The sequence below is a fragment of the Amblyomma mixtum genome, chromosome 1 (genome assembly GCF_055824585.1).
Source record: "Amblyomma mixtum isolate Tamu chromosome 1, ASM5582458v1, whole genome shotgun sequence".
In the NCBI taxonomy this organism is placed as follows: Eukaryota; Metazoa; Arthropoda; class Arachnida; order Ixodida; family Ixodidae; genus Amblyomma; species Amblyomma mixtum.
In genome coordinates, this window is record NC_143012.1 from 1,418,182 (window position 1) to 1,433,254 (window position 15,073).

Consider the following 15,073-nt stretch of genomic DNA (forward strand, 5'->3'; position numbering starts at 1 on the left):
TGTGTAAGCCTGATGGAGACGTAGCTGGCTCGTAAGGGTGAAGCGCAAATTGAAGCAACAGACTGCCGCCTGGAAAGAATGAAAACATCGGACTGCGATACTCGACATGTCGCTGCTGTGGCGCAAGGACAGCCACAGTGAGATTACTGCTGTCGTTTGTTTAATCTGAACGCAGCTTGAGATTACCGTGTAGTGTGAGGGAGGGAGGGGGGGGGGGGGGAGGGAGGGAGGGAGAAAACACGAAGGTTCACACCGTTCGAAACCAAGTCTTCTAAGACATGCCGTAGTAGCAGTACGGCGGTCCTCGTTTATTTCACGTGAAATCGTTTTTTGCTCTTTGGCACCTTGAGGAAGTACAGATACATACAAGGAGTCAGTCGCTGCACATAGCAGTAAAATACAGTTAAAAAATAATTTACATTGAAGCTGTATAGTTCAGCAAGCTGCAATAACATGACCGTTTTCGTGGTTTATATCCTGTTAGCGAGCTCCCTAACTGAACTCGAGAAGCAATGCAACTGGCAGCCATTGTCAAATGGAAAAGTCAGAAGCTCTTCCGCTGCAATTTTATGAATGCTTTGTCCAAGTCTCTTCTTTTTCTCTTCTTTTTTTTCTTCGTGTTCATATTTCACCCGTTCCGAACAATTTACCGACTCCCCCAAGATATTGCGCCGCTGAGTTAGGAACACTGCTTTGGGCTTGCTTACACAGCGAAAAATATTAGTGTTCCGAACCACACCCAGTAACTTCTTAGTTTTAGACTTGCTTTGAGTAGTTTTATTTTGCGCACGTAATTCAGTTTGTTGGAAGCACATTATACCTTCTAGGCTATGTCGTTTAGCTTTTGGCTGCCGAAAAAATGAAACTGCAGGCAAGAAATCTATTTAATGATACTAAGATTTCTGCACTATTGGCAAGCGTTCCATTTTGGTGGTTTAGTTTGACAAACATAATCGATAAATGGTATCTTGCATTGTTAGATTTGGAAGCATACTTTCTCAGAAATACTTAGTTGGTAGTTAGGAAAACACCTTGAGTATCACCAGGAGTTGGCGGCACGCGCGTTTTTAAGGACGAGCATTGAAACTGAACACACCCCACAGAAACACGAATGGTGCGAAGAAGACCGATTGGAGTCGTTTCAGTTCCCTATTTTTGGGCACAAGTCATCGCTTGTGTTTCTTACTCTGCGTGCCATGCTCCGGGTATCTGAGCGCATGTTTTGGGGAAATACCACTTCTTGTATCTCATTCTTCGCTGCAACACTTTGGTGACAGCTGCTACCCATAGACGTTTGTGTAAAATGTGCTAAATATTTCTCCTTGAACGGTCTTGAGCCTGGCGGAAATGATGTAGCAGCGCTTAAGACGGGACAAATGGAACGACACGCACACAGTGTGTGCCTCGTTCCCTTTGTCCGTTCTTAAATTAAGCGCTGATGCATCCTCTCCGTCAGCATGCACCAACCAGTCCGCATCAGCTCTCGCCTTAGGTTTGCATTCTGTGTCGAATGACACATTAGTTTCCGTCTATTTTAGTGCGGGTCTTGTTATAATAAGCACTAGTAAATGCTTAGCGTAGTTCGGGCTCGCCCTCGATATCTCTCTGATTGGATGTCCAGTGTAGGTGAAATGGGGAAGCCGAGTTGATGTACAGAGAGGAGGTAGGCTTGTTGGAACCAGCGAGAGTGGTGGAGCGCGTCGAGGATGTGAGCCTCTGGAAATCTGAGGGCGAATCGCGCCGCGAGAGATGAGGAAAGAGGACGTGTGAGCGCTGTAGCTCCACATTTTAGGCACGCCCTCTTGCCCAGTGCGCGCCAGGAGGGGAAGAGACGCTGGCGGGATATACTTGCGTCCCTTGACTTCTGTTACATAATTCCGATTGCGGGTGAAGTCTCTTAAGCCCTATAGGTGCTGAGCATTCACAACGGCTTTTGGAAGTACCAAGAAGACCAACTTTTTAAAAAAATTTTTGAACGAGTTATTTTTAGTTAGGGGCCTGTCGACGCCAGAGGTTTAAGTAGAAACGGAGGGGGAAGGGGGACAGGGGGCTACGGCTCCTTATGGATGGAGCTAACTGACAACACAGACGACTGGGCCGCGCAGTTACTGGAAGGCTTACTGCGGCTCTCGAAGAAGAGGCAGCAGAGTGTTTCAGGTACCGTCATTCAGTGCTACGAAGTCGGGCGCGGATAATCATTTTCTGGATCACAAACTCTGTCTCTATAGGAACCAAACGCAAGTTCGAGCACTGCTACTGCTGCGAAAGACCTGCGTCCTGTGACTTTATGAAGAGTTGAATAAAATTTTCGTAAGTGTACTTGGTTTCTGTACTGGCGCCGATAAAGCGTTAAATAAGTCATCAATGTAAGTAATGCAAAGTCTGGATTAGTCCCAGAACCCGACTTCAGTGCGTTCAGTTTACAGTTTTGCCTTTGGTCATATTGCAATGCCGCCAGTGAGTTGTCGAGGCAGGGCAGAATTGTGAAAATTGTTGGATATTGAGCACGAACTGTTTTGTGCTTCCCTATCTGGATCACTGGGTGCGCTCGCACACACAGTTGTTGACTGGTGCACTTCATCAAACGACTCGGCTCCCTAGAAGAGCCTGAGTGTTATACCCATCTTTGCTGAAACAGGCCAGAACGTCCATTTCGCTCCTCAGCGCAACGATTTATCGCCGCTATGTGAAGGCCAGTACAAAATTGTATTCTCGGTCATCTCTTGCTTAGTTGCTTGGCTTCCGTATCTTATTTATTTTTTTTTTTCAATTCTAACCAGTGCAGAATGCTGCGCAAGAACATTTCTCTCAACGAATAATTGTGGAGTTTCATGCGTGCCATCAAAGCCGAATACAGTTGTCCGTGAAGACGGGGAGGTTCGAGGACGTAATGGCTTTATGGCCATATTCTCGAACATCTGGAACGAATGTAGGAAATGACTTTTTTTAAAGAGCTGTATTATGAGCGGTGGAGCGAGTATAGCTTACCGACGCCAATACGTATATGTAATATATTTAGAACGTTTTCTGAATGGCTCCAATTTTTTGTATTTTCTGCAGGAAATTTCCTGATACATTATTGAGACTATTTTGATTGAGAATGAGCATTACTTCCTAACGCCAGCAGATAGCGATGGTTACAAACACTAACAACGCTTTTAAAGCTTTTTTTTTCTTTGCCAGTGGCTATCTCTCGACAACTACGGCCACCGTGCAAGTTCTTTTGTATTTCTTGAGCAGCCATTTAAATTATAGATATGACAAGGAAGAGTGCAGATTGTTTATAGGTGTTTAAGCAAAGCGCTAATGAGAGCTTCACGAAAAAAATACGAACAGCACTTTGAGCAATAAGGCATGCCATCTCAAGGCAGGGGTCTTTGGGAGAGGCTGTGTTTGACATCATGTCTGACTTGGCCATTCTGAACAGGGTAGTTCGCTAGCCTTTGTTTTGACGCTCTCGAGCAGACGGCACCTAAGATGTATTTTACCCTGCTTTTGCCTGCACCAACATCGCATAAGCAAGAATAGTTAGCCGTATATTTTCATTTGTCACTGAATGTAGGATTCTTGTCTCTGTCGTGACTCACCCTTTTGAACATAGCGTAGGGTTGAACTGCACTCTAACACAGTTCTGTGGTTATTTTTAGTGAGTATCGCGCAAGAAGTCTTGTCCAAGCGCTGTCCGGATTTCAGTGTTTCCCACAGTCGTTGGGTGAAAACCATAGCGAGGCTTTTGTTGCTTCCTACAGGCGCAATATTCAGTTAATCCCATACATTTGATCATACACATCCACAGTGCTAAACGTCCAAGTCTCTTTCTTGTCAAGCGCCGCTGAAGAAATGTACTTTCACGTTGGAAACATGTAATTTGCACAAGCACAGCACACAGTCCCGCCGAGGATTTGAAGAGGACGTTCAGCTTGGTTGCTGGCAGGGAACTGGTGTTCACACCGTCGAAGGCGTTGTGTGCAGCTGGTGATTTGAGATGTAGCACTCTGCTGAGTTCCACTCTACGAATAAAAGGTGAGAGCAGAATGAGAGAACGGAGGCTTCTCATTTTTTGCGTGACCGGAACAATGTTAAAAGTACTGAAAAGTACAGCCAGTGTTGCCCAAGATCTCCTTTGTGTTTCAAGCGACCTTCCAGAAACCTCGTAGCCAGAAACTCACGAGACGCCACATCAGCCCATAAACGTGGAATGCGAATTAATGCTTCCATGGGTACCCCTGACACAAGTTCTGAAAGATGGCTTCTCCCAGAATTACCAAGTTATGTCAGACGTATATTCAGGAAGTATGGTCTTGAAAAAGAAAACCCTAAAGTGTTCGCTTCCTGCATATTCTTGCGAAAAACGCTATACGCCCTTAAAGCGCTCGCGCATATTGGGAAGCAGGCAATACTGAATCTTGATTACAAATTGCGAGCAACCAGATGACACATCGCAGCTATTGTAGCGTAGTGCACGTTTTTTTTTTTTTCCGAGTAGCAGGCCAGCATTTTGGCGGAGTTGGCTGAATACAGGGCAAGCTCTGAAGGAAGGACGGCTCTTCTTTGCACTGCTCTTCAGAGCGAGACAGTGATAGATTGCTTTAGCCCTTCAGGGAATGGTGTAATGGACTGAAGAGCTGGTGGTCGTTCTATTACATCGAGGGTTGCTTTCCTGTGCGTGTGGTAGTGCAAAGGCCAAGCTGCAAGGGGATAGGCATGCATTCAGGCACGCTGCGGAGCTCTAAAAAGAGAGGTTGCAGGCACGCATGTGCAGTGCTGATGTGTGGATTGTTGATAGCAGATCTCTAGATGAAGTGATTATAGAGAAAACAGAGACACGGACAAGAGAGACGAAACACGCACACAAGGGCTGCTTGTAGAGTCTCTCTCGTCCTTGTCTTCGTTCGCGCTATAAACCCTTCTCCATCAAGATGAACTACCAACTCGCTCAACAGGAAGTTCTAATGATCTCTATAGCAGGAGTGCTTCAAGTGCAGGGTGGCTTCGCGAATGGCGATAGCACGCAAGGTAGGGCTTTTTTGTGTGTGTACTCCAAGGCAGTGAGGTCTGTGAAAAGTGCAGTGTGGGTAACAGGTTGCGTGGTGCAGTTCTTGAACAGTTCACAGCGTATTTGCAATTTGTTTGTATACGTAATCGATGTAATGTTATAAGTGGTTTAAGCCGCCGCGGTGGCTCAGTGGCTATGGTGCTCGACTGCTGTCCCGAAAGACGCGGGGTCGATCCCTGCCGTGGCGGTTGAATTTCTTTGGAGGAGAAATTCGAGGCCCGTGTACAGTGCGATGTCAGTGCACGTTAAAGAACCCCAGGTGGTCGAAATTTCCGGAGCCCTCCACTACAGCGTCTCTCATAGCGTTAGTCGCTTTGGGACGTTAAACCCCATTAACCAAACCAAACCAAAAGTGGTTACAGATCACATTATTTCGCCCCGGATGACACACGGAATCGTTACCAGTGCTCTCTACAGCAACAGCACCAGAATGGATGAGGACAAGAATACAGCACACATCAATTAGCTGCCACCTGAAGACTAAAATTTTCACGATTAAGCATAGTGTTCTTCCCTGTGCGTTAACCTTGTTTTGAAAGGGGGGGGGGGGGGGGGGGGAGTGTCTACCTTCAGCTTACCACGAAACAGCCCGTGTACTGTCTTGTCCTAAGCTACGCTTTTTGTGCGCAACTGTTGACGTCCTTAATTTGCCGTCTTTTGAGGCGTAAGCATCACCCATTTATTGTCTGCACTCGAATTTGCTACGTGTATTGATCCTGAAAATAATAGCGAAGTAATAGTGCTATCCAAGCAGTAAAGCAATTTTTGCTACGGACGCATGGAAATCTTAGAGGAACACAAACAACGAAGAAATAAGAACCGAAGGTACTAATGCGGCTCAGTGCAACGCGAGGGAACTTAATTTTTCCCAGGAGTATAGATATTTTTTTTTTTTGTGAACCATTGTTCGTGTATTCCTGTCCCGTATGCTTCTTCACTGGCGAGGAGTGAACAGTGAACAACGGCGTCGTTCTAATCTTGAGGATGTCATTTTTTAATTGCGAATAACTTGTTTAAAGCTTTATATACTATGCACGTAGTGTATCCCTGGCCTTGCAGCGTCACGTGGGTTGATTGCAGTGTGGTATTGCTTTTTATTTTGGTGTTTTAATTTCCCAACGGAAGAGGGAAGAGTGTGTGACGGAGAGAATAAAATGCTTAAGCGGAAGTGGCACACGATGCAGTCAGTCGGGCCAAGGAAAGGAACACACACAGAGGCGAGTGATGCGAGGCGGACGCCGAGGGGTTTTATTTAGCATGGCAGAGAGGAACAGACAGGAGAGGTTAAAATGATCGCAGGAGGCAAACAGAAGCACTGACAGAGGCTCGCCCGGGATGGAGAGAGCTGCCTCGCACATCAAGCGAGCGCTTTGCTTCTGGACTTATGACCGTGGCTCTTTGCAGCAGAGTTCTCATTTTGCCAGCTTAAGCACTAGTGGAAGATTTTTCCCGCTTGGCATCGCTCTGGAATTGCAGGATATTTTCCCGCCTGTGACGATAAGCTTGCTTACTCTTGCGTAGACTGGTGGGTGAGTTGGTACGACCACGGCCGCTTGATGCAAAGCGCAAAGCAAGGTGCGGCCAGCCACGTCGCGCCGCCGACAATGGGTGAGCATGTCCTGGCGGAGTTTACAGTCGCGGCCGCTGTTTTCGGTGGGGGCGCCACTGTTCGGGGACAGGTCCCGGGAGTGGACTCCCGAAGCGCTCCTTGCTTCGTCGTGTTCGAGCGCGTTTGCGTCGTGTAAAACCACGTTTGCGTCATGTAAAACCGCGTTTGCCTTCCATATTCAATGTAAAATAAAAACCACTACTACTACTACTCACGTTCCTCATGTCTGCAGTGATTTCTTTGGATTTTCTGCTGTGCGCGTGAGTAAGCACGCTTGCCTCGCGTCTGCGGTGCTGGATTTGGACTTTTCGTGTGCGCGTGAATGAATGTTTGCCTCGTGTCTGCCGTGCACTCTTTGGTCTTTTCGTGCATGCGTGTGTGGAGGTCAGCGACGTGTATGGGGCACGATGCCCCGCATCTGCTGTGTGCCACTGTCCGTCACAAACTCCAGAAAACAGCCAACTGTGAGATATCATGAGTTTCCCTCTGAACTACAGCGTCGAGAAGCGTGGCTGAAAATATCGCTCGCCAAGGACTGTCAGAGAAAGGAACAAGTGGGCGCCAAGCGACAGGCCTCTGGCATGTCCCTTACATTTTACAGAGAATGACTACAAAAAGTAAGGTCAAGGAAGGTTCTTCTTCTGTGAATGGTTCCTTCCTTTCTTGTATGACCATGCATTAAAAGTGTCAAGTACTTTGTGGTTTTCTCGGCTGCAGGTGGGGTTATGAAGTTCCACAACTTCAGCTATAATGATCGTTTTTTTTTTCTTTTTTATAAATTGCAATAACTTGTGTATATAAGAGCCGAAATTCGATGTGACACGAAGCGGAAATTTACTGCGTGTGACCAGCTGTGCTTGTCCGTCTCATTCAACGTCTACATGGGGTAGCGAGAAGTGAATAAAAATCAGGGAGCACTTTGACGATCTAAAGTGCGAAAAGGCGACAGCCTTTAAACGCCTCTGTCGCTGCCCTCTGCTTGGCGACTGTTTAAGATCGTTTGGCGACTCTTGAACGCTTCCGCACGGCATCGCGAGCGCGTTTCGTAGCGGGCGACATTGGAGCGCGCGCGGGCTGCATCCTTCCTCGATCAACGTTCAGAGAGCACCTGAGAGAGCTCTGGGTGATACGACCATTGTGCAAACTTTTGACGTCAGTGTACATGCGCCGTTGTTAAACCACCTGAGGATTGCGCATGGGGCACTGCGCATGCGCAGTGTGCGCGTTTAGTGGGTATCATCAATTAATCACCATTACTGTTCGTACATCTACTACTACACCATTAACTATCATTACTGACTTTTCAAGTAACCATTAATGACAGCGGACGCATGGACGGACGGACACGCTGGCGAGTCATGAGCCATAAAAGGCTTACGCCTTAAAAGTAGATCGAAAGCTTCAGGCGCATTAATGCAACATCCTGAGGTACAGCCGCTCGCCCGGTCGTGCATCGTATAGGCGGCCGTTATGGACAGCGTTCAGGTATACACTTCCTACCTGCTGCGGTGATTGTGACATAATCGGCGTTTTCAATGACTACTTAAAAATGCAGTCTTTAATGAGCAACTAGAAAGCGCACTGTTTACGCCTCAAGGAGTGAGCAACGGGCGTACCGACTCAGCTGTCGCGGCGTTTCCCTGCGAGCAGTTGTCCCCGAGCAGTGGCGCCGCGGCGGGCGCACGGAGAACTAGGCTCAAGACGCTGTTTCTGTGCGACGTGGCGGGCCGCACCTCGCTTTGCGCTTTGTATCTAGCGGCCGTGGTACGACATTCTAGGAAAAAACAGCGCACTGGCACAAACACGAGGGAAGAAGGGACGAGACACAGTCCCTTCTTCCCTCTTGTTTGTGCCAGTGCGCTGCTTTTTCCTAGATTGCTCACTCTTGAACCCTATACCCCCCCCCCCTCCCCCCGCCGAAAAAAAGTTGTGCGAAAATAGAAACGAACGTTTAGGAAAAGGTGCAGACATTTTTAAATCACCACAAAATATCCCATTAAAAAACAACGAAATTCGACTCTCGTATTTCTGTGATGGGTTCGAGCAGGCATGTTAACGTGTATGCACCTATTAAGTTGAACTTGTGAGCTTCTTTTGATCGACTTGTGTACAGGAAGACCACTCAATATGTTTGCGCCTAAAACGCTGTGCGGCGGCAGTGTTTTTAAACAAATTTCTGTTGCTGCGGCAGCCAGAATGTTCAATGTTTTCCATAGATTTTTTAAGGATATCGACATAATGGGAGCAGCGTTTCTTTGTTAGTGTTGCGACGGTATCTCAACATACGATGGAACACTTACTGCGGTGTAGATGCCAGTATACTGGCTGGCTGAAGAAATCGCAGCGGAAGCATTTTCGAAGTCTGCCTTGCACATATCTAGTAGCATGCCTGGAGCGAAGCGATGTTAGTTTAGCCACGTATGCGTTCCCTACCACATCAGCGGCGGTCATACGTCCAGAGATGACTGCTGCAGCAATCATGGACTCAACACACAATGCAGCAGTTTCAGCGCAATGTTTTACAGAAGTATGACACTGAGCAAGTGCGCAAGAGAAAACATGCAGAGGTACGACAAGCTGCTATGAGTACAACACTAAAGCCAGCCCGTGCTCGGTACAGAGTGGCGAGTGTGCACCTTTTAAACGCTTGGACATCTGGGTGAAAGTGGATACATCAAGAAATGTGAAACATGGGCACTGATTTAGGAAGTGAAAGCAATGTCACAAAAGAAAATATATAATTTTCTTTTTGTGGTGACGAAAGTTCTTAAGCATATTTTTTATCTTCCTGCGCTTCGTGCAACCTTCCGACAAAATGCAACGTTCCGAAGCTGTGGTCTACGAGAAACTTCGAAGTGCTATTGAACCGTCAGCACTAAACAACTTCCAAAATACAAAGCCTCTGCGTCAGTACGCCGAGAGTGAGTATGGTATAAGCTTCTATAAACTGACTGCAAAGTAGAGACTAGGCCTGCACACAATAACTCAAGAGGGTATGAGTGTTGAATGCGTCTGGAACACTTAGATTAAATGTACATCAAGACTGCTCCTATATTGCTTATGAACTGCACATTTTTTCTACGCCTTAAAAGCTGTACGATATTCGACAAGCTCCCTATAAATGCCATTAAAGATTTTTCGAGAACTGTTCTGTACGCTAGAAAGCTCTCTATCAAGCAGGCAGCGAGATGACTGCTATCGTAGGATCACAAAGATCGTTTTTTTTTTTCAAATATAAGAACCTGTGGGGCTAGCAAAAATGGCAGTGATTTTTTTTCGCCAAAAAATGCATTTAATATTGCCTCTCGTACAGAGCTGCTGATCACTGCACGATGATTTGTGAGTAATTTTAATGCCTCTTTTTTAAGGTGAAAAAACGCCATGTGAGCCAATGTTGAGCACGCAAACAATTTTCGCGTGAAGCATGATGAATTTATATTCTGTATTGACACCCAATCAAAAGTACTTAAGAATGCTCAGGGCTCCATCCTGGCAGGGATAGAACAGATGAGCTCACAGGAAGCTTGCCTTATTAAACATCAGTGAGTTCATCGTAGACTCACGTGTGTCGCGTGCATGGCAGTCTGTAGTCTACAGGTGCTTATTTAATTGCTTTAGAATTTATCAGTAACAAAAAAATACAAACTGCACTTCTATACTCTAACAATGCAAGTTTTTCATTATCTAAAAGCAACAACAAAGCATTGACGAATTTTTTGTATAGGCAAAGCAGTACGGGAATGCTTTTGCAAAACAACAAGGCGTGTTGTATTACAAAAACGAGGTCGTGATGCTTCAACGACAATAAACCGACTACTGGGGCTAGTTGGTGTAACACTTTTTGCAGTAGGTAGCGCTAACTTTGACAGGGGCAGAAAGAGGACTAACAGAACGAGCGCTCGTTCTGTTCGTCGTCTCTCTGTCCTTGTCCAAAGTCGTTTTGTCAAAGTTAGAGCTACCCACTGCAAAAAATCGTGATGCTTGTAGTGTTGAAGAGGTTTTAAGTGCGTTGTAGTGCACTACAGTATGAGGCTGTGAAAAATAACAAACGTTGTTTCCGGTTCTAAATCCTTAAGTAGAAATGTACTCTGGTGGACAATTTTTCTCCAGGACGCGCGACAAGCAATTTTGGCTGACAGCTGCCATGTTTCTCAGCTCTCACCTGCAGTCACTTGTACACATCATAGCACGCGAGTCCGACTTTAACCTCGACAAGTTTGGTCTCCAGCCAGAGGCTAATCACAGAGCTATCAGCTTCGGTTCCCGATGACGCGTCTTAGAGACTTTTGTCCCCCGCAGTACTTGTGGAAAAGAAGATACGTAGTTAAAATTTCATAAAGCCTCCTGTTTAAGCAAATCTTTAAAGCACCAAGAGTTGTAAAATATTGGGTGCTTCTTGATGTAAAAACTTTAAAAAGTTATTTGAGAATACTGTGGAGTAAAGTACCTTTTGAAAATTTAAAATAAAATATCACTAGTTCTGAAAGACCATTCATTCCTCCTTCGGCACCTTCAGCGTTTCTCACGAAAATACTTGTCAGGACGGGATTACTCCATTTCTCTGCTTCACACATACATTCTCGCTCAGCACATCAAAAAACGTTTGGTTTACGGCAGGAAAGTGCAGCACAATACAACACCCAACACGGTTATTGCTGCCACTGCCGAGGCGAACAGCTTCCTACGACCGCGGCAGCAGTACCAACAGAGTACACCTAACAACACACTACGCGACAGGACGACAGCGACTGCACAATGACGGCAAAGCCCAAAGCCGCCGTACTCTCAAAAAGGCCCCGACTCCAACGAAACAAACACCAGCGCCTTCTAAGGAGCGCAGAAAGGAGAGAGCTGTGTACAACTGAGGAAAGGAGAGGTTTGCACGTATTCTGCACTGCCCATATCAGACAATAACGAATAAACCGGGGAATGTCACAACACCGAAACACTGACTCTACTCTAAACAGTGAGTTATTGTGCACCGCGCTAAGAAAGTTCACGGCTAAAGACAAACATCAGACACACCACGCTCTTGACTATACACCATAACGACAGCAATGGAGTCAGCGCCGCAAAATATAATGACGTCAGCCTAAGGGTGGCTCGAAAATGACAAAACTCGGACTTCGGTTATTTGTTTTCTGCGTGCTGAAAAAATTCTTCACTTTGGAGTAGAGAAGGTACCTTGTGAATAGCCTCGTTTTCGCGTGACAGTCTGAAAGCTTGCCGTGGCTCCTAATGTGGTCCTCGAAAAATATGGCAGTTTGTGGTACCACTTCAAAGCTCGTGGAATGTGCCTATGGCTCGCAAGCTCCCGGACAAGAAAACAACTAAAATAGGGTCATGAAAAGTAAGACAAACGTATTTCTGCCTCAAGCCACTATCATCCGGCCAGTTCGCAAGTGAACTGCCGCCAGCGGAGCCCTGGACTAGGGGCCCCGACTACCCGGCTCCTGCGAATTAATCGGTAATTAACAAAAACGTAGCGCAAAGACGGGGCGAACAAAGGCGAGGACAAGACGGTGCTACTGTGCACCGTCCTTTCCTCGTCTTTGTTCGTCCCGTCTTTACGCTACGTTTTTGTTAAGAATGTATGACCAGCTGGCCCTACATAATACTTTGTTAAATTAATCTATGCTAATTAGAAGTTTTTCCTCTCCCACTCTTTGTCTCTGACACAAGGCGAATCGCAGGGATGATCATTGAGGAGAAATAAATAATAAATAACAAATAACATATAAGATACACTTCATTCAAGCGGTTCTGTGTAAAATGACTAACAGTCGGTATCCGTAAACGATGGTCCCAACCTTTTTGTTTTATTCACTTATGGCTTGCGCGAATTCCGACCAGACTGTCGAAAAATCACTGGTGTTTCTATAAGTAAAGCAGAAATTTGGGCGAATTGGTACGTGTTCATTTTGCTAACAGCGCAAAAAAGACGGTATGAAAGACGAACAAGCGCTGACTATCAACTGGGTTTTCTGAAGAATGCAACACAGTCAAACGGGAGAGCGAAATGTCTGCGAGTCTGAGAGTGAAATGGGATATCTGTATTCCCACGTTGCCTGTAGATAACTTTCGGTTTGTGATTATTGCTTTGAGTGTATATACAGGGTCTGTTCTGAAAGTAGTAGGACTCAATTTTTTTTATAAAATTTATTCAAGAGAATAGTACAAACGGTTAAAATTTTTCAAAGTACCACCCTTCCGAATCTACACACTGCTGCCAACGAGTTTTCCCCTTTTCGTACGCCTCCAGGAAAGCCTGGACCGGATTGTTGTTTAGCTCCCTCGTCACGGCCTGTTGAACCGCCTCGACCGATCCGTGATGCGTTCCCTTGAGCGTCGATTTTATTCTCTGGAATAGAAAAATGTCTGGCGGGGCCGAGTCCCGATCGGGGCTGTAGGGAGCTGAGGCAGCGTTGCAGCCTTGTGCTGGGCAAAAAATTGGGGTCCTCATTCACATGATAAAGAAGATCCAGGCAGATCGCTTTCCGGTTGGCCTTTTGCTCCTCTGACAACACTCCCGGCACCAAATTCGCGCACTTTCATCCTGGCTACGTTTTCAGTCACGATCTCAAAAGCATGGGTTTTAGGAATGCTCAAGTCCTCAGCAATCATTCTGATATTCATCCTACGACCACTGTTCAGTAAATGTGTCACTCGCTACACATTTTCGTTGTTCTTGCCGGTCGAAGGGCGTCCGGAGCGGTCGTCGTCTTCCACTCTTTCCTTACCTTCTCCGAACAGCTTGTGCCACTCAAAAAACACCTGATCGACCCTTGGCAGTTTCACCGTAGGCCTCTTTAATCATGTCGTGAGTCTGTTTGCCCGTTGTCGTGTCCGGTCGCTGTGTTCAATGCAGCGAAAGACGCACACGGTACTTTAAGACTTTGTTTATTTAAAGCTGATGAGGGTGCGACCAGCGTCGACCGAGGCAGGAGCCGAACTGGCCGCCCGAAGAAAGGAGGGAGCGGAGAAGCGTCCACGGGAGGGAGTGGCTTCCCAGAACAGGAGGAGGGTGCGGGGGCGCACCATGGGGGGGCATCTGGCGACAGCGTGCGACGAAGGGCAAGTGGTCGTTAGGAGGAGGATGCGAGTGGTCGTTAGGAGGAGGATGCGAGGGGTCGTTAGGAGGAGTCGCACACACACAAAAGCGATAAGGGGACACAACACTTCCTTCCCCCTTAGAAAGTTGCCTGGTATCGTGCAGGGGGTCGGCGCTCACGCGTGGAGGCGCGCTGGCTTTGTGCGCTCGGGGGAGAAACACTTGTAGGCTGGCTGTTGTTCGCTGTGTCTCCTAGGTCTGTCCTGGGCGAAGTCTCTTCTTCCGGGAAGAGGTGCCAGGCTATGTGGGAAGATGGTGCACGTGTTCTCTCCGCTGGCGGACAGCTCTCAGACGGCGTCGTAAATCTACGCAGCTGGTTGAGATGTCGGCGTGCTACTGTGCCATGTATGTTGACGAGCCAAGAGCGCAGGCCTATGCGTCTGACAATTGTAGCTTCCTCCCAGCGTGGCTTTTTCAGAAACTGTCGGGCGAGGACGCGCTGCCCCTCATTAAGCGTGCCGCAGCGCGGAATTGCTTTTTCTTCCCGGAACGTCTCTGCCTTTGGCTCGGGGAGGATGGCTGTGAGCTGGGTTCGCATTTCACGCTCGAACATCATTTTCGAGGGGGTCTCGCCTGTTGTGCTCTGAACCGTCGTGTGCTGCTTGAAAAGAAAGCGCGCAAGGCGGCGCTGCAGCGAGCCTGTCTGATCTCTTTCAAGGGCGCGTTTTAGCTCGGCTACGTAGCGCTCGGCTTGTCCGTTTGTCGCTGGGTGGTAGGGGGCCGATGTAACTGATGAGATCCCGTTGTCGCGATAAAACTTGAGGATCTCCGCAGACACAAACGGTGTTCCGTTGTCCGACACTACCTTGCGCGGCAGGCCGAACGTTGCAAATAGTGATCGGAGGTTGTCAATGACTGCTGCCGAAGTCGTCTGTCCCATTTGCCTTATCTCAAGCCACTTTGTGTAGGCATCTACGACCACAAGGAAAGTGCAGCCCTCAATTGGTCCTGCAAAATCAATGTGCAGTGTGTGCCATGGTGTGTCTGGCTTTTCCCATTCTGGGACAGGAGCTTTCGGCGGGGCGCTCCGGCTGCTCTGGCAAGGCTTGCATTCTCGCACCACTGTTTCGATGTCGTTGTCAATTCCAGGCCACCACATGTAGCTTCGGGCACACTTTTTCATTGCAACGATGCCCCGATGTCCGGCGTGGATGAGAGACATAGCTTGTGCGCGTAGTTCTCTCGGCATCACAACTCGGGACCCAAATATGATGCAGCCGCGATGGGTGCTCAACTCTGTAGCTCGCCTGCGGTAAGCGTCGAAGTTGTCCCCTTTGAGTTTATGCACGTTGCCTTG

At 47.4% G+C, this 15,073-nt stretch overlaps 1 protein-coding gene across 2 annotated transcripts in view; it reads right to left on the reverse strand.

The window, feature by feature from the left end:
* Positions 1 to 255: 255 nt before the first annotated feature.
* LOC149365216 (pyrokinin-1 receptor-like) overlaps positions 256 to 15,073 on the reverse strand; it is a 215,677-nt gene continuing 200,859 nt past the window's right edge. For both annotated transcript variants that reach the window (XM_089588392.1, XM_089588364.1), the window contains one exon: positions 256 to 4,010. In XM_089588392.1, the coding sequence (XP_089444518.1) occupies positions 3,946 to 4,010 (65 nt within the window). In that variant the 3' untranslated portion in view covers positions 256 to 3,945. The remainder of the gene's footprint in view (positions 4,011 to 15,073) is intronic.